Below are 19,695 nucleotides of genomic sequence, written 5' to 3'. Positions count from 1 at the left end.
GATCCTCCTATTTCTAGGTGGATATTCTGGAGACCCTGTTCTCCCAGCCAGATGTTAATTTTTTGATCCTCCTGCTTCGGCTTTTTAAGTAACTGGGATCACTGGGCTGCGTTACCAGACCTAACTGGATCGTCAGTGTTTCATCCACCCCCACCCCAAAGGGGCACTGTCATCGGTCCCCGTCCTGCCCACTGTTCTCAATTGGTATTTCTTGGAGTGCAGACACCATGAAACACTAGTGACACAGTGGTATGCGAGACAGTCCTCTGCTGCGAGCAAACTTTCTTTTAGCTTAGGTGGAAAAGATAAGGATGTAAACGGAGTGCCATAAGTGGAGGCAGAGGGAAGCAGAGCTTTAGAAATGCCAAGAGAGGAAGAGGTAGAAGGTTCCAGAAGAAGTGGCCACTGCCCCAGGCCACGAATCTGAAAGATGGAATAGGAGAGAGGAGAAAAAAAAAGAGGGCACACTTAGGAAACCTAAAGTGGCTCCGTCCGGCTGAAGATACAAGAGAAAGAGAGACGCGAGCCCTGCCAGGCCACGTGAAGAGACCTCAGTGCGTCTGTACAGGGCAATGGAGGTCCCCAACTCAGGATGCAGGACGCCAGCCTGCCGCTCCCAGCCTGGTGTGGCTGACGGAGAGACGCCTGGGTCAGGTGGGAGTCCAGCCCGGAAGTGCTGCGTCCTGAGTCAGGGCAGCGGCAAGGTGGAAGGAGAGCCTGAGTTGGTGGGGGCACAAGGTGGAGAGCCAGGCCTCCTGCGGCGACAGCTGGCTGTGCCATGCGCTGACAACTAATGAGCGCACCTTTGCTCTCTTCTCCTGTTTCTCCACTGACTGACAGCCCCCCACCCCCTTCACTCTTACTTTACTCCCATTCTTTCTTCTTTTCCACCCCAAATCTCTTCTTGGAGAAACCTAGAGGCGTTGGCGGGTGGGGGTTCGGCACTCCTCTCCACCCCACGCCTCACCTCGGCCTTCCTTCAGGCACTCCCTTTTCAGTATGGCTGTGGAAATTGAGCCTAAGGCTTTGTCCAAGCTTGGTAAGTACCCTACCGCTGTGCTGTACAGCTTTCTCTTGCTTTTTGAGCCAGGCCCCTGTTGACCAGACTTGCGTTGAGTTTAGCGTATAGCTCAGGAAGGCCCTGATCTTTTCTCTCCTCCCGCCGCAGCCTTCTGAGTGAGTCTAGGGGATTACGAACCCATGTCACGAGGCCTGGATGAGGGCGCCTTCTTGGTGGTTAGTTCTCTTCCTACTGGCATCTAGCTTCCCCTCAGCAGATTCTAGACTCCCTTTATGACTGGGATGGAATTAGGTGGTTTGAATTTGGATCCTACAGACTCAAGGAATTCTGCTTACTACCTGGATGTTGGAAATTATCTTTGGAGCAGACTATGGGAGCCCCCTACCTCCATCTGGGGAGCTTTCGCTCCCATCAAGGCTCTCACGAAGTTAAGAACACCGTGTGGCCTGAGAAGAAAGTCGAGGCCCCCGAGGAAATGACTCTGAGCTGGGCGTGAAGCTTGGACCTGCGTACACCGCGTTATGGGTGATACGCTCTTGAGGGGCTGGGATGGGTCAGCTGTGAAGCATACTAAAAATGACGTGGCAATTTAGGAACTGGGTTTGAGAGATCTTGTCGCCTGCTGTCAGAGGGTACACCGTAATAATGAGAATTCCCTAAGCAAAACCAGAGCAACAGCACCCACCCAAGAAACTCCAAATCAGCTGCAGCTCGTTCAGGGTTCATTGGCTCCGCCCTCTTTATTCCCATTGGCCCCACCCTCTTCATTCCCATTGGCTCCGCCCTCTTCGTTCCCATTGGCTCCACCCTCCTCTTCCCATTGGTTCCATCCTCTCCTAGCCTGTGCTCTGCTCACTTCCCTGGCTCTCCTCTTTTTCCTCGAGTTTTCTAGTCCATCTACCTGTTGCAGGTTGAGGTCAGGGGGCAGCTCCTGGTGCTCTTGGGCGCTACGCAGGCTGTCCTGCACGCTGCCTCCGGGGGGACAGTGGCGTGTGAGTGTGAGCACGGCATCGTGAGCCCTGCGAAGCTGGGAGCTGTTGACAATTGCAGCCAAAGCCTCGGGGCCTGGAGACAACGCATAGTGAAGCGTGTCGAAGGGCAGGAAGACCAGGGAGCCATCAGTCAGGCCCAGCTCTTCTGCAGCTTCCAGCAGGTAGCGCTGCTCCTCGCCGCCCAGCAGCACCGAGTGCATCACCATGATCACTACTGCGAACACAGAGGCCAGCTCGCTGTGCTGCCCCCTGCCCGCAGGACCCGCCCACCCCCCCCCCCCCGCACTCTCCAGGGGACCCTACCTCGAACTCTAGGCCCGTCCCGGATCCTCCTGAGGGCCTCCCGGGCTCCCGAGAGGTCTGAAGGCTCCATGGAGGTCACTAGGGCAACTGGCAAGCCCCGGGCCCTGAGTGCTGTGGACAGGGCGCGTCCCGCCTCCACCCACAGGTCCTGGGGCGCGGTGATCAAGGCCACGCGCGCCCAGCGGAATGCTCTAAGGAGGGCATAGAGAGCATCTGCAGCGGGAGTCACCACCGGGGCTGTAGTACCCGTCGCCCGCGTGCCTGGGCAGCTCCAAGGCACCAGCGCTACTCCAGCCGCTTGGGCTAGTAGCTCCGCTGGCCGGCAGGCTGCAGCGTTCACCGGACCCACCAGGCCAGAGACTCGAGACAGCGCGGAGGACACAGCCCCTAGGGAGCCCGGGGTCAGGCAGGGCTCCGGGAATAGCGCGACCTCGAACCGGGGGCCGCCGTCTAAGGCAAGGTCACGATTCAGGCGCTCGGCGGCCAGACGTGCAGCCAGATCCGCACGGGCACGTGCGAAGATAGGGTCGCAAGCCCAGGGGCCCAGCACCCCCACCCTGAACACAGCGGAGAGGGCAGAAGGAGGCGGGAGCAGCAGTAGGAGCAGGAGTCCGGGCAGCCAAGGCCCTGACCAGCGCAGGACTCGCGAGTGGGTGGACAGGGAATGCCACGCAGGGACGCAGAACCTGCCGTCCGGAAGCCCAGCCTCAGGCAGGGGCCACGCGGTCATTGCCCTCTTCTGTGAACATAAGGAACAAGATGAGAGTGGAGACCCTCAGCACTCACTCCGGCGGGGTTCTCCGCTCAAGCCCCTTTCTCAAATTCCACACAACTCCAAGGGAGTCTCGGCTTCCATACACTTGGACCCTAGATGAGGGCCCAGCGCACCGCCCCGAGGTCTCGCTGGCCTGGCCTGCTTGTCTCCAGATTGTCCTCCGTCCCTGGTCAGCAGGCTCAGCAGGCAGTGGAGACACTCCCAAGACCTCACACAGGACCCAGTCCACCGAGCGGATCATTCATTACTTACCTGGAAGTCCAGGGCTGGGCCTTGGCTAAGGGGTCACAGGGTCGATGCCCCTTCGGTCTCCCCTGGCAGCCCAGCCCAGGGCGGGGGTGTGGGACCAGCCCGTTGCAGCCCTTAATCTCCTCAAGCCGATTAGGATCTTTTAATCAAGAAGAAAGGGGCGGGCTGTGGAGGATGAGAGTCCCTCCTGCTCCTCTCTAGGGGGTGAGGGCGGGGCTGGGGGGTCTGCGCTACCTCCAGATAGCCAGAGCTGCTTTGGCTAAACACACAGGGAGGGCAGGTAATAGAATCAGGTCTGTGCCTCACACCGCGCATAAATTCAACGTCAGACTTACAATTGAAAACCAGAACTTTATCTCTTTTTCAGTTGTGAATCAGATAAGAACCATTAATGGAAAAAAATAAAAATTTTTAAGAAAGAAAAAAAAAGACCATCCTTGGTGGCCCATGGTGGCGCACGCCTTTAATTCCAGGACTCAAGGAGGCCGTTGGAAGCCTGTTGTGGATGTAAACATGTTTTTGTTTTGATCCCAAGTGTGGGATGGGGAACAGCCTTGTGAGAGATCAGGTGATGTTTATCCGCTAGAAGATGAACCACCTCGTGTGGGAGGCTTGGTTTTTGCCAGCTGAAACACATCTTAGTACAGACTCTGAGAGGATATATATCCCCAAAACAGGAGGCTGGGCTTTTTGGGTCTTGGTGTTGTTTGGCTGTTCATGTTCCACTTCGATAAGCTCCTGGAGAGAGTCGCTCCTAAAGAAGCTTCCGGGTCCGGGTTCAGGCTCTGGTGAATCGCTCCCAGGAACTGAGTTGAAAAAAGTCTACTTCTCCTGTTCCCAGTAACCTCTTTTCTCTCCTATCTAGGGTAGATAGGTTGGAAGGGAGGTGTAAGCACTAAAGAACCTCAAATAAAGTAGGTTTAAGAAAAGGTCGAAGCAAAATACAAAAGAAAAGGTCGAAGTGTACAGAAGCCAGCCAGGTCTATCTACAAATCGAGTGCAGGGCAGGCAAGGCTACACAGAAATCCTGCCTCCAAAACAAAACATAATCACCCGTGGATACTAACACTAGGGGGGGAATTTGAAGAAAACAGGAAGTTTTGTTTTTCACGATTATAAACTGTCACTCCACCTGCTGCTTATGGGCTGGAAGGCAGCAAGTACAACTGCTGCAATTTTAATTGTAAAAACAGTACTTACAGCCTTCAGTCTCCGCACAAGGGAAGCAGAGGCAGGTGGATCTCTGTGAGTTCGAAGTCAGCCTGGTAGACCTAGGACAGTGTTCCAGGGACATAAACTCTGTCTCAAAAAATATTTTTTCTACGTACATATGTGTGCCCAAGTATATGTTTGCATACGTGCACCACACGTGTGCAGTTGACAGTGGAGGTCAGGGGAGGCATCAGAACGCCGGAGTTACACACCATTGTGAGCCACCAAGTGGGTGCTGGGAACCAGCCAGAAAGTCAGGTTTTGAACTGCTGCGTGGTCTCTCCAGACTCGTAACTGCTACAGCCCCTCCCACCCATCCTCCGCTGGTTGGATTGAAGTGTCCTGTTTCATCCCATGCGTAATTTCTCTCTCTCCCCCTCCCCCTCCCTCCTTCCAACTCCTAGATTACCTTTAGGGAAAAACTTCAAATCGGTAGAGTAATAAAAAGGATGTCGGCATAGTGGGACACATAGTGGGAGCCTGTAATCTCAGCACTCAGAAGGCAGAGGTAAGAGGGTGGTGACTTTGAGGCCAGTCTGGCCACATAGTGAAGTCATGTCTTGCAACCAACAATAGGACTTCCTCAAAATGTCTCTTGAAGAATAACACGTGTGGTGATTTTCTGGCTTCTACATGTCTATGCAAGCACAGGAACACACGCACACGCACGTGCTAAAGTTATTTTTATAAAACTGTTTGTTTCTTAGTGTCTCCCTTAACCTGCTATCACACAAATAATAGAGACTTTTTTATATATGCTTAATAATAAGCTTCACAGTACAAGAACTGAGCAGCTATTACTCTATTCTCAATCCTCTAAGATAATCTGGCTTCCTTCCAATGTGCATCTCAGAGAATACTTGCACTTTGTAGCTTTCCCTGCTCCAGCTCCTTCCTGATGTTTCTTGGACCTCTGCCCTGGTTCAATCCCCAACTTCCTCCTCTAACTGCTCCTCCCTGGCCTGCAGGAAGTCCAGCCCTATTCTTTCCTCTGCTCAGTGGTTGTCTGCAAGTTGCCTTATTGGCATACAAGGGGACAGCTGGGGAGCAGAGCTTATACAACATTGAGACAGGAGATTCTCAGAACAAAGATTACAACCAGATATTGGGGGAGGGTCCAGAAATCAGCATTTGAATTACACAGTAAACCTTTGCCTACACACACACACACACACACACACACACACACACACACACACACACACACACACGTACTTTCAGCCAAACCTAACCAACTGAGTTTTTGATTCCTGGGACCCATATGAGAGGTGAGCATTGACTTCAGCAAGTTAACACACACACACACATACACACACAAGCATGCAAACACACGCATTGTGGTATATTTACACTCACAAAATCAACCATTAAGTGTAATAAAAGCACATACTAAGGGGTCAGTGAGCACTCACTGCTTTCCAGAGGACCCAGGTTTGATTCCCAGCTCCCACATGGCAGCCCTCAACTTTCTGTAACTCCAGTTCCAGGGGATCCAGCGCCCTCTTCTGGCCTCCTCAGGCAGGTGCGCAGACATAGGTGCAGGTAAAACATCCATGCACCTAAAGTAAGACATAAAAGTAACACAGTGGGGCTGGAGAGATGGCTCAGAGGTTAAGAACACCGTCTGCTCTTCCAAAGGTCCCAAGTTCAATTCCCAGCAGCCACATGGTGGCTCACAACCACCTGTAATGAGATCTGGTGCCCTCTTGTGGTGGGCAGGCACACGTGTGGGCAGAATACTGTATAAATAATAATAAATAAATCTTTTTTAAAAAGTAACACAGTGGTGCAGCATGAATACTAAACTTGGAACAATACAGAAACTATCAGCGTGGCACCTTTGCAAGGAGGACACACACACTCATGAAGTTTCCATCGTTTTGTCTCCTAGAGATGCCAGAGAAGCTACCATCAAGTCCCCTCAACATGGCCGCCTAGACAAGATCTGAACAAGGACACCCATGGGCATTCTAATGGAGGGGGCAGGCTTGAGGGCTCACCCCCACACACAGAGCTACAGGCAGCAGGGGGTGTGAAGAGCCGTAGAAGTGGTCCTCCCCAGGAAAGAGCTATCCGATTGGCTAGCCAATACCCATGGTCAGCTGGAGGTCATAGACATACAGTTAACACTGAGAAAGTTGTAGTTGTGTACATATGTGTGTGTGTGTGTGCATGTGTGTGTGTGTGAATTTGAGAGCAAGATGCCGCAAGAAGCGTTCATAAAAGAAGTTGGAGTGAGAAAGAGAAGGGGGAAATGATGCAATTGTGTTATAATTTTTAAAAATAGAGTCGGGCGTGGTGGCGCACGCCTTTAATCCCAGCACTTAAGAGAGGCAGAGGCAGGCAGATCGATGTGAGTTCAAGGCCAGCCCGCTCTACAAAGTGAGTCTAAGACAGCCAAGGCTACACAGAGTGCCAGGGACCAAATGGCCTGAGGCCGACCCCCACCCATTCAGCATTTGCAGCAAACATCCTGCTGGGCCACTCATTAGGCATGCAAGGCATCCGGCTTAGTCCTGAGAAGACAGCGATCTGATCCTAAGATAACCACAGAGACATCCTGCTTTGTCGCACCTGGAAGACCCCTCCCCTTGCAAATGTTCCCGGGGCTCAACCCCAGAAGATTTTGTACTTTTCCACTACTCTCCTTGCGTACCCCCGCCCTCCCTAAAGCAGGTTTTAAAAAGCCTGCCATTACCTTCAATAAACGGCTCTTGACAAGCAACTGTTCGCTTGAGCTCTGCGTCTCTCTCGCCCATATCTTTAAATACAGGTTTCGGCCCCCCAATAACTGACCAGCTGGACTGGTTGGTGGACTAGTTACATGGACTAGTTAACAGAGAAACCCTACATCCAAAAAAAAAGGTAGAGAGAAAAAGAGGAATACATTGATGTCAGTCTCTGGCCATGTACCAGTGTGCCCAAGTGCACACACGCACATATACACATACACATGCCACAAACACACACTCTGAAAAGTGCATAAGTGAATCACAGAAGAAACATAAATATGTTTTTTGTTATTTTTTGTAATTTCATAAGTTTGAAGCTGTTTCTGAATAAAAGGTTGATAGAAAATGCTAAAAAAAAAAAAAAAGAAAGAAAGAAAGAAAGAAAGAAAGAAAAAAGACGGTGCCTTTATCAGCTCAGGGTGAAAAAGTGTTTCTTAAACAAGACTGGAAAACTCCAAGTTATACAGGGAAAGATTAATATGTGTTTTAAATGCCTGGCTCTAAGAAGAAGCATACAGCAAAGAAAACATGAGCCACTGACTAGAAAATCTTTAAAGACAAGCAAACTGCTAGTGGGGCAGCTCAGGTGATCTAGAGCTTGCCTAGCAATGCATGTAGCCCTGGGGTCAGTCACCAGCACCTTATAAAATAGGTCATGGTAGCATGTGCCTGCAGTCCTAGCACACAGGAGGTAGAGGCAAGAGGATCGATCATTCTCAACTAAATAGCTCTAGGCCAGCCTGGGATCCATAAAGAAATAAATGAGGGCTGGAGAGATGGCTCAGTGGTTAAGAGGACTGACTGCTCTTCCAGAGGTCCTGAGTTCAATTCCCAGCAACCACATGGTGGCTCACAACTATCTGTAATGTGATCTGATGCTTCTCGCCTGCAGAGGTACATGCAGACAGCACTGTAAGCATAGTAATAATAAATAAATTTTAAAAAAGAAATAAATGAATAAACAAAGAAGGACAAAAGAGAGAGAAAAAAAAAACAACTAGCAAAAGTTGGTATTTATATATCTCTCCTTATCTACATCTCTACCTATTCACGTCTTTATCTAATCTCCATCTCTACCCACATAAAATGTAAATATTCCAGTATTGAAACAGAGAGAGAGCTGGACTCCGGAGGCAGAGGCAGAGGCAGGCGGATCGCTGTGAGTTCGAGGCCAGCCTGGTCTACACAGAGAGTTCCAGGACAGCCAAGGCTGCACAGAGAAACCCTGTCTTGAAAACAAACAAACAAACAAAAAAAAAACAAAAAGAGAGAGAGAGAGAGAGACAGACAGACAGACAGACAGAGGACATGAGTAGGCACATCAACACAAAAGCATAAGAGAAAACACTCAGCCTCTCTCTAATAACCAGGAAGAGAAATAAAACAAGACAGTGACAAACTGTTCACATCCATCAGATTGGCAAAAATAAGAGTGTGTGACACAACTGAACTGTTGATGAAACACAAACCTGCACTAGGGCCAGTTTGCCAGTGGCAGCTGTGGCAAGCCCGTTCTCAGGCGTCTTCCCATGACACTTCTCATGGTTAATTTCATGGGATTACATAGAAACACACCTCTGGGGGGATCTATGAGGAAGTTTCTGGAACAGTTTAAATGAGGAGGGAAGGAAGGCTCTTCCTGAGTGTTGGTGGAAACATTCCTTGAACTGGAGTCCTTTGTACTGAGGAAAAAAAGGAAACCAAGCACCAGGCTCAGAACTCTGCCACCTCACGTTCCCTGACGCCATCCTTCCTCACCAGGAAGCCAGAACAACCCCCTCCTCTTTAGTTGCTTTCTTTCCTCAGGTATTTTCTCAGCAACAAGAAAAGAAGCCAGTGCAGCCAGTGCACCTTCAGAAAGGCCGGCATAGGGAGGGTTGTGCTCCGGCTTGCCCCCCCCCACCCCTACCCCCACCACCATCCAAATCCCAGAAGGGAATTCTTTGTATGCAGCTGATTAAGGAGGCAGGGTTTTGATACACAGCTGGGAAGGGGGGCGGGTCCAGACGGTCGCAGTAGGAAGTCTTTGTAGGGAGCAGGCTAGGCTGTAACACTGGGAGGAGGAGGCTGGGGGATGCTTTCTGTATATCCCGTCCTGTCGGACACTGACCAGAGGAAAGCTTTGCTATTCCCGTGGGCCACTCCCAAGGACTTCGAGGCACTATGGACCTTAACATAGACTTAGCCTTGTCAACAATACACACTCACTTGGGACCTCACACTCCTTACACACCCATCAAGGGCCGTCCTGTGCTCCACACTTAGGGATTATCTTGTAGGCCTGACATGTTAGTAAAACTCTTTTTAAAAATTATGATGTTAGGCCGGGCGTGGTGGTGCACGCCTTTAATCCCAGCACTCGGGAGGCAGAGGCAGGTGGATCGCTGTGAGTTCGAGGCCAGCCTGGTCTACAAAGCGAGTCCAGGACAGCCAAGGCTAACACAGAGAGACCCTGTCTCGAAAAACCAAAATACAAACAAGCAAACAAAATCTTATTTACATGTGTGTACAAGAGTGTGACACTACGTGTGTGCCGTGGGATAAATGTCTCAGGTCAAACGGAGTCCAGATAAGCACTGTAATCCACAGCCTAAGTTTCTCGCCTACCGCCCATCTCTAAGGGTAGGATTCCTTCTCCTTTTCCCTGGTTTTGGGACGCCCCTCACCTAACTACCTGATTGCCACCTTTCTGCACCCAACACCAGCTAAATTCCCCCTTCCTAGTCACATAAATGCTTCCCTTTGTCCTAGAGACTGCCGTCACCTCTCTGTTTGCTGACCTCCAATTAGGCTCGTGCCCATCAGGTGAGTTTTCTGATATAGCTTCCTTCCTGCAGCTGTCCTCAATGTCCACAGCCATTGTCCAAATCCCAGGGCACTGAATAGCTATGTCTCCGGGCCTGCTCAATCCGCTGTCGAGCTGCGCTCTTGGCTGAGGTTGCTACTGACGAGCTACTAACCGGTCTGCACCTGTTATTTGGGCCGCTAACTTAAGTGGTTGGGATTTGGTGTTTGCCTGTTCCTCTCTGCGCTTCAAGAGGCTCCTGAAGAGAACTGCGCCAGGGAAAGCTTCAAGGCTTTGGACTCCAGCTGAGCCTTGAGGTTCCAGCTGCTGCTCCGGGCTCCAGCAGCAGCTTTGGTGGGATTGCTGGTCTGCTGAAACCCTGCTGACGATGCCAGGGGCTGATATCCTTAAGAAAGCCCAAGGAGCCGGGCATGGTGGCGCACGCCTTTAATCCCAGCACTCGGGAGGCAGAGGCAGAGGTAGAGGCAGATCACTGTGAGTTCGAGGCCAGCCTGGCCTACAAAGCGAGTCCAAGACAGCCAAGACTACACAGAGAAACCCTGTCTCGAAAACCTCCCCAAAAAAAGAAAAAAAAAAAAAGCCCAAGGAAGCCTGCCTCTCCACCTACAACTATCCATTTTGGGGGATGCCCTAATGGATTACTGACCTCATCTCCCCATGGGAAACATTCTTTGGGGTGTCTTTTAGAGAATCTCAAATCCGTAAGCCCACATTAAGGGCGCCCAAGCTTACATGCCTCTGCAACCAAATTTGGACAGACCTAAAACTAAACTGTTTTAATTATTGCCACCAATCGGGTAAAATGGAAGGGAGCCCCATATCCAGACCTTTTCTTGCTCTCCCGTGTTCAAGCCTTTCCTAGGGTAAATAAAATGGAAGGAAGTTTCCCATGTCCAAACCTTTTTCTTTGCTCTCCAAAAATTTTCACAAATTGTCAGCATTGCCTCAAGCCTTTTTCTTTCTTTCTTTCTTTCTTTCTTTCTTTCTTTCTTCTTTTTTTTTAAAAAAGATTTCTTGACTGTTATGTATACAGTGCTCTGCCTGTGTGTACATACACCTGCAGGTCAGAAGAAGGCATCAGATCACATTACAGATGTTTGTGAGCCACCATGCATGTTGTTACTGGGCATTGAACTCAGGACCGCTGGAGGAGCAGTCAGTGCCCATAACCTCTGAGCCATCTCTCCAGCCCGGCCTCAAGCCTTTTATCTTTGCTCTCCCAAGAGTTTGAAATGCACACCTAAAGGGAACTTGCTCCCCAACCTGCTAACTTTGTCTTCTGCCCATGTGTATGTTCCTGTATCCTGCCAGACTGCCTACATCTGAGACATCGTCAAAGCAGCTGCCCACAAGTGCTCCCGTCCAACCTCAGAAATCGCGCCAGCTGGACCTGCATTGTTCCTCCTAGCTGGACCTGCATTGTTCCTCCTAGCTGGACCTGCATTGTTCCTCCTAGCTGGACCTGCATTGTTCCTCCTAGCTGGACCTGCACTGCACTTCCCAGAAGCAGATGTTCTCAGACCCTGGAAAACAAAGGCAATAGCAAATTCCAGAACCTGGCCAACATTTCAGCCTTTTAAACCCCCTATCGCCGCCCTACTGTCAGCAGGAAGTAGTTAAGACAATTACTTCGCCCCTTATCCATTTGTAAAAGACTGAAATGGTGTGCTGCAGACCCGGGACAGACAGCTCCAGGTTCCCCCAGCATCCTCGGTCCCTGTCTGCTGCAGGACATGGCTGACATAGCCTGCCCTCTACCTTGATCTTTCAGGGCAGAGCTTTTCCTTCCCCTTCACTATATAATTTGGACATTTGTTGCTATTGCATTTTTCTCTTTTCTCCCTTGCCTACATTTACATACCTTAACTTACCTTATATAAAAACAATCCAGCCTTCATTTTTTTAATTATAGAAAGAGAGAGGAATGTTAGGATTCTGCTTCAGTCTGCCTACTTGTGATGTCATCGCTTACCTGTCACAGGCGTGTGACCCTGCCCAAGGCCATATAAAAGACAGACCCTCCATGTGGCGCTCTCTCTCTCTCTCCTCTTCACTCTTACTTTTCTTCTTCTTCTTCTTCTTCTTCTTCTTCTTCTTCTTCTTCTTCTTCTTCTTCTTCTTCTTCCTCCTCCTCCTCCTCCTCCTCCTCCTCCTCCTCCTCCTCCTCCTCCTCCTCCTGGCCCTGTCTCTGTCCCTCTCTCTCTGGGGTACCCCTTCCCCCTTCTCCTTCTCCCCCCATGCTCATTTAATAAACTCCATATAACATAATATCTGGTACCTTGACTCTATCATTATCTAATTATTAAACACAACACACCCAGGAGCCATGTCTGTCAACAACATTCCACTATAGATAACACTGTTGTTAGTGGGTGTAAACATGTTTTTGTTTTGGTCCCAAGTGTGGGATGGGGAGCAGATTTGTGAGATAGCAGGTGATGTTTATCCACTAGCAGACAGACCACTTCGTTGGGTGGGGGAGGGGCTTGGTTTTTGTCAGCTGAAAAACATCCTAGTACAGACTCTGAGAGCCCAACACAGGAAGAGGGGCTTTTTTTGGCGTCTTGGTATTGTTCATCGCTCCCCTTGACAAAGGCTTCAAGTCTTTGTGCTCCAACTGAGGCTCCAGGTTCCAGCAGCAACTTGGGTGGAACTGCTGGCCTGCTGAAATCCTGCTGACTGTGCCAGGGGAAACGTTCCCAGGAACTGACACCCAGAAGGGTTCATTCTTGTTTTCCTTAGTCTCCTTTCCCTCCTGTTTAGGGTAGTTAGGTTGTAAGGGAGGTACATTAATTTATTAAGTTCATAATAAAATATAATTGCTAAGGAAACTGAGCCTACAATATGCTGCTTGTCTGTCCATCTGTCCATCTGTTCATCTGTCCATCCACTCTTGAGGTTGCCACTATGAGTTTAACAAAGAATTCATTTTTAGGAGCTTATAACTAGAAGTGAAGTTTCCAGATCACACAGTAACTATTTTTAGTTGTTTGAAGAGTTGACATGCTGAGTTGTTTTTTGTTGTTGTTGTTGTTGTTGTTGTTGTTGTTATTATTATTATATGTTGTTGCACTACTATTTTAAATCCATCCTGGTCTTTATTCTGAGATGACATAACTGGCTGTACCCAGCCTCATTTACCCTCCCTGTCTGTGGTCTGCTAACTTGTACTCCATCTGTAATGTACAGACACAAACCCCGTCTTCTTATAGGAAGGGTGGGGCTGGGGCTTAGAGCCAAGTGACCAGAGGACAGAACTATAATTAAACCCAGGGACTATGAATAGCGTCCACTGCCCGGGAAGCACGTAGGAAGATCTGGGCGTCTCTGTCTGTGGAAGAGAAGGGAAACTCTTTCTTCCCGCTCCTCAGCCCCTCTCCTCAACGTCACGGAGGAGTTCACAGAAGGAATTCATTTCTATTTGTGGAAACAGCCTATTTCTATTTTAGTCTTTAAAAGAGACAAAACAACTCTGTGTGTGTGTGTGTGTGTGTGTGTGTGTGTGTGTGTGTGTGTGTGTTGTGTGTGTGTTTGTGTCTGTTGAGGATTACATGCAAACACTCTGGTACCGAGCTATAGCATCCAAGACCCAAACAAGTTTTTTGTTTTGTTTTGTTTTGTTTTGAGACAGGGTTTCTCTGTGTAGCCCTGGCTGTCCTGGACTCCCTTTGTAGACCAGGCTGGCCTCGAACTCACAGAGATCCTCCTGCCTCTGCCTCGAGGACAGCCAGAGCTACACAGAGAGACCCTGTCTCGAAAAGCAGAGAAACAAACCAACAACCCTTTCAAGTCAGCAGGGAATTTAGTCTGAAGCAAACAAGCCTGAAGATGGAGGTTCTGCCTCTGGGGATATTGAAGGCCTGGGGACAGTTCATGCAGTGGCACCAGGGCACAAGGCTGCACCAAAGCTTGTGTCGCCAGAGTTGCCGTCTTTCTCTTTTGTCCAGACGTTCCCTAGCTGCGTGGTCCCAGGAATGCAGAAGCTATTCCAGAGGGTTTACCTTCCTTTCAGAGCTGGCTCTTGGCCAACCCACTGGCTGGGCACTCATCCATCTATCTGGGGAGGAGGTGGCATGGCATGCCTACGGAAGTCAGGGGGCAGCCTGCGGGGGTTGGTTCTCTCCTACTGGTGATCGAAGTCGGTGGCTGTTGTTTTTCTACTCACGGAGAAGTCTCGCCAGCCCTAGATCTTATCTTTAGTTGAGAACAGGCACTCGGGAGTGTTCGAAAGTCGGTGGCCTGTACGTGAGGCACCATCCTCATCTGGGCCTGATGCTGACACCCTAGACTCTGAGTCGATGCCATGGCTGCCATGGCTGCCATGGCGCGGTGAGACTTGCATTTTTATGTGGGAGGAATGTGAGTTGTTGTGGCCAGACGGGGGAGCTGTGGGAAGCTGGGTTTTCCAAAGATGGCCTAGGCAGCATTCCTCAGGTCCCACTGCCTTTGGTGTTTCACATCAAGTGTCTGTGTCCCCTACATGTGAGTCTAGGTGGGCTAGTGGTAATGGCAGAAATGATGCTATGTGGTTTCACAAGCTAGACCATAACACGAGGCTACTATGCAGAGAGGAAGCCCAGAGCAGCGGGCAGCTCATGCAGAGGCTGAGAGAGCAGTGGAGGGGAGAGGTGGAGGGAGACAGCACACGCTACAGGGTTTTTCTTTCTTTCTTTCTTTTTTTTTTAATTATTAAGGAGGGCTGGAGAGATGGCTCAGTGGGTAAGAGCACTGGCTCTTCTTGCAGAGGTCCTGAGTTCGATTCCCAGCAACCACATGGTAGCTCACAACCATCTATAATGAGATCTAATGTCCTTTTCTGGCCTGCAGGTGTACATGTGAACAATTGTATACATAATAAATAAATAAATCTTTTAAAAAATGATTAAGGTATAACTTATAAGCCGTAAATACACCCAGGTTAGCTGAAAGAGTCTCGGCTCTAGTGTTTACAGCCAGAATATTTTTGCTTTATTCTTTTAATATTTATTTTAGTTTTTACATTTTGAGGTTGTGGTTGCGTGCAGTGGAAGTCAGAGGACAGCCTGCAGGAGTCAGCTCTCTCCTCCCACCACGCATCGGCCTCGGGGAGCAAACTTGGCTCCTCAGGCTTTGCAGCAAGTACCCTCGCCCTCGGAGCCATCACGCCGGCCCCTGACAATCTCTCTTACTTACCGCATTACGTTTTCAAACACGCAACAGTGGCTGTTAAGACTCCACCAGACGGTTCACCGGCCCCTTCCCCACCATTGTCCCTTGTTTTACTGTCTGCTGTGTCCTTCCGTCTGGTTCGTGTTTAGGTAGTGGGGCTCTACATGGACACAGCATGCCCAGATGGCCCCGCTAGGGAGATTCTATTCCTGTGACCGACCTCTTTTCCCCTCCCTGCCATGGGTAGTGGGAGAAAGGACATTAACTTGAGAGTTATTGAAGAGGCCCTGTGACCTCCAGAGGAAGGAGATGCTGTCTTTGGAGTAAATATGCCCTCATGTTAAAGTTCGTCTTCACTGCAGGGCACTCCTTTATCTGCCCATGGCTTTTCCCACCGTAGCATCTGACCGTAGTAGGGAGTGATGGTATTGCCCGTGCTAACCTCATCTGGTCCCTGACCTGAGGTGGCAGTCCGGCCCCTCCCCCTTCTCTGTTCTTGTCCTAATCCCGGTTGGATGTAGCTCCCACACGTACACACACCTCCCCCAGGGGCTTCTCCTGGTTTGGAGCTTCCCTTTGCTTATGCACGAGCATACGGGCACACACATCTGGATGCTTCTGCCATACAGATCCCCCCAGTTCCAAACCAAGCAGGGGAAATAGCATGTGCCTGATGTCTCTCCTCCGTCTTTCTCCTCCCAGGAGAGTTTTCTATCATGTTGCAGGATGTTTGATCTTAGCATGATCCCTGAGATTGTGAACTGTAAAAAATCTGTCCGTGGCCGGGCGTGGTGGCGTACTCCTTTAATCCCAGCGCTCGGGAGGCAGAGGCAGGCGGATAGCTGTGAGTTCGAGGCCAGCCTGGTCTACAAGGCAAGTCTAGGACAGCCAAGGCTACATAGAGAAACCCTGTCTTGAAAAAAAAAAAAAAAATCTGTCAGTGATCCCACTGTGACCCCCGAGACTGAACTGTAAATCCCTGTTTCTTGTGGTTGGGCCCTGACACACCTTTAATCCAAGAACTTTCAGTTGATTGTAAACAGGTGATTAAGGTGTGCAGCCAGCCTTACACACACACCTTTAAGCCAAGAGCTGTCCGAGCACACACACACAGGATTTAATAAAGTTAACCCTAGGACAAGAGGCGGAGCAAGAAGCCAGCTGACAGGGATTAAAGAGTAGGAGGGACTTTGAGTTCAGGGTATTTAAGACAGCGTGAAAAAGTAGAAGGGCTCTTTGGCACTTTTAGATCGTGGGCTTTACTCTTGGGGTTTTAGCTTGGCTCTTAGCTCTCTAGCTCTTGAGCTCCGCAGCTCCTCAGCTCCTCGGCCTTTGGTTTTTTGGGCTTTGGGCTAGCAAGCCTTTGGCCTTGGGGGCTTTTTTTTTTTTTTTTTTTTTTTTTTTTGGCCTTTCCCTTCTGGGCTGTCAGCTGGGCTAATGAGCCTTCTGGGCCTTGTCCACTGGGACATGAGCTGAGTAGGCCGGTCAGCTGGTGCTTTCTTTGCCTCTCTGAGCTGGCAGGTTTCTCACCCCAGCATCTGGCTCCTGAGTCTTTATTGGTAAAGTAGACCGACCTGGGGGCTGGGGAGACGGCTTGGTGGTGTCTGCCCTCTGGCACGAAAAGCTGAATGAGCCTCTAGACCCCACACAGAAGCCGCACGCAGGACTCCACGCTTCTGCAGTCCCGGATGCTGCTGTGGTGCTTGGATTCCTCCTCCTCCTCTTCCTCTTCTTCTTCTTAATTTATTTATTTATTTGGATTTTTGAGACAGGGTTTCTCTGTGTAGCCTTGGCTGTCCTGGACTCACTCTGTAGACCAGGCTGGCCTCAAACTCGCAGCGATCCGCCTGCCTCTGCCTCCCGAGTGCTGGGATTAAAGGCGTGCGCCACCACGTCCAGCAACAAAAAGTCAAACTCTTGCTCCCTGTCACCCCTCCCCTGATTCCTGTTAAGGGCCCCGTGTTCGCCCTCACCTTGAGGAGTGGTACAAAAGATGTCATCATCATCATTTAACTTGTCATTAATTAGTGTATGCTCACACATGTGGAGGTCAGAGGTCAGTTTTGGAGAATGAGTTCTCTCTTGCCTTTACAAGCATTTTTGGGATCAAACTCAGATTGGCAGGCTTGTGTGACGAGGGCCTTTACCCACCGAACCATCTCTACAGCCCACGTTTTTACGTTGCGGAAGAAACACTGGATTTCTGAGTTTGTGCCTGATTTTTTCCCCCTTTTTTCTTCTCTTTCTTTCTTTCTTTTTTAACGACTGAGACCACAGACTTGTTTGGAAATAGAACTGACTAAAGATGGAAATAATTATAAATCCAAACAGAGCCCTCAGGTTTTTTTCCTAAGCAAGTTCCTTGGCTGCCTTTCCTAGTCACGCTGATTTTAGAGCAGCCCATCCCATAATTCCCTGCTCCCGTTTTAGTTTTCCAGTTTTGCCATTATGTTCTAAATTTCCAGGAATTTTTTAATTCTCTGGTTTTTTTCCCTAACAAATCTTTTTTGTTAGTTCATATAAATATGATATACATCATATATCTCATAAAATTTCCCATTTTAACTGTTTGTAAGTGTACACTTTGGTAGCAGTTAAGCAAACGACATTTTGTGTGACCACTGTCATTGCAGACAGCTCCAGGGAAAGTTGGGTCTCCTCAACCATGGCTACTTTTCCCTACGATCCTATTCGACTGCTCTCTTTCCTAGGAGTTTGCCTGTCCTGGGTACACTGTCCTCTGTGGCTTTGTCACCAGCATACACGTTCCTTTTCCACTGGTGCAGCTCTGTGCGGACACACATTTACCAGCTGCTGGTTGCAACCCAAGTTTCGGCCATTAATACCCATCTTTGCTAGGATGGTTCTAAAGAGCGTGGGAGCGGAGGTGCAGGCTGAGGCGCTGGAGACAGTGTGGTTCCCTGAACATGAGGCGCACAGAGCATCTCCCGCTTTCTGTGTTGGGCTGCCCAGGTGCTGCAGGGGAGCCAGGAGCCTTTCCCATCAGGTACCAGGACTGGATCAGCCACTGAGAGCATCCTCAGGTGTAAGGCTCCGGCGCCTCAGGTTTGAGCGGCCTGTAGAGACCGTGTGTACCTAGGACGCTTTTGCCCACTATTCTGTGGAGGCCGTGGTGAGGCAGTGCCACTTCCTCCCGTGCTCAGCCCCTCTAGTGGGAGCAGGCACGGCAGAGTGGCGCGCGGCAGCGGGAGCACAGCAGAGGCAGCGACTCGGGGGTGGGGCGGCCGCTGGGACTAGCTGAGGGCTGCTGCACCTACCTCTAACGGTTTCTCAGCAAGCCTCCTTCCCTGACTGAGTGAAAGAGGGGACAGATAATAGATTGCAATAGGTCTGCCTCCTAGGATCCCACAGCTCGGAAACTGCGCTGCGTGGGCCCCGTGGGCCCTCTGTAAGCCAGCTGCTCGCTGGGTGAGACCTTTCCCACCCGCCTCCCGGGAGCCTCCCTTGAGACCAGCCTGGGACAGTGTGGCTCTCCAGGGGAAAATAGCCTTTCCTCCTGTTTTCTCCTGATGCGTTTTCTCTAGGTTCGGGTTTGCTGGGAGTGGTTATCGTTGCTGCTGTTTAGTTGTTGCCGGTCTCTCTTTGCTCATTTCCGTGCGACTTGGAGAAAAGAGCCAAGCGACAGGTGCGAAGCCGGAAGTCAGTACGGTTACTGCATTGTAATGTTTAGCTGCCGAACTCTTTTCAGTGTCTCTTTTCCATCGTGGCGTTTCCTTCTTTGATTCCTGGAATTCTAGCTCATTCTCAAATAGCTGCACAATTTGGGGACATGGCTTTTTTGGGGGGTTGTGCTTACGAACTACACGACATTGTGGGAATGTGATGTAATAAGGACTATAAATAGCAGCAATTACATGTTCTTGAATTAAAAAAGACGTTTTAGGGCCGGGCGTGGTGGTGCACGCCTTTAATCCCAGCACTCGGGAGGCAGAGTTGGGCGGATCGCTGTGAGATCGAGGCCAGCCTGGTCTACAAAGTGAGTCCAGAACAGCCAAGGCTACAAAGAGACCCTGACTCGAAAAACCAAAAAAAAAAAAAAAAAAAAAAAAAAAAAAAAGGCGTTTTAAATTGACCTACATGTACTGTACTGCTGACCTAACCCTAACCCTGAGACCCAGGAACCCAGGATGGAGTGAAAGCATGGGATTTAGACGCTGAAAAAACAGTATTGTCCACCAGGGGGAGCTGTAGACCACGTTTGAAGTTTGGCTTGGTTTTGTGAGGTGGTTTTGTTTTCAGAGAATTGTTGCTTCTTCGTGTCTTTCTAGAGCTCCGTTAGAGCGTGGTTCTCCAGACGGTGGGTTTAGTGAAGAGCATCCTGGGTAAGGCAGGAAGTCTAAGCTGTCTGGTCCAGGCCGACAATTCCAGGGCTTTCAGGTTTGGCTTTCCCCCAAGACTGGCTTTGTTGACCACGAGGCTTACCTTTCTTTTCTTTT

At 49.9% G+C, this 19,695-nt stretch overlaps 1 protein-coding gene across 1 annotated transcript in view; it reads right to left on the bottom strand.

The window, feature by feature from the left end:
- GUCY2D (guanylate cyclase 2D, retinal) overlaps positions 1-19,695 on the bottom strand; it is a 46,136-nt gene that overhangs the window by 14,032 nt on the left and 12,409 nt on the right. Inside the window, exons 3-5 of the mRNA XM_084763331.1 lie at positions 5,965-6,111; positions 2,317-4,201; positions 1,923-2,227 (exon numbers count right to left, since the gene is read on the bottom strand). Coding sequence (XP_084619457.1) covers positions 1,923-2,227; positions 2,317-3,046 — 1,035 coding nt within the window. The 5' untranslated portion in view covers positions 3,047-4,201; positions 5,965-6,111. The remainder of the gene's footprint in view (positions 1-1,922; positions 2,228-2,316; positions 4,202-5,964; positions 6,112-19,695) is intronic.

Source organism: Acomys minous, assembly GCF_964271855.1.
Source record: "Acomys minous genome assembly, chromosome: 16".
Taxonomy (NCBI): domain Eukaryota; kingdom Metazoa; phylum Chordata; class Mammalia; order Rodentia; family Muridae; genus Acomys; species Acomys minous.
Note: the sequence above shows the minus strand (reverse complement) of the source record. Positions and strands in the feature narration are given on the sequence as shown.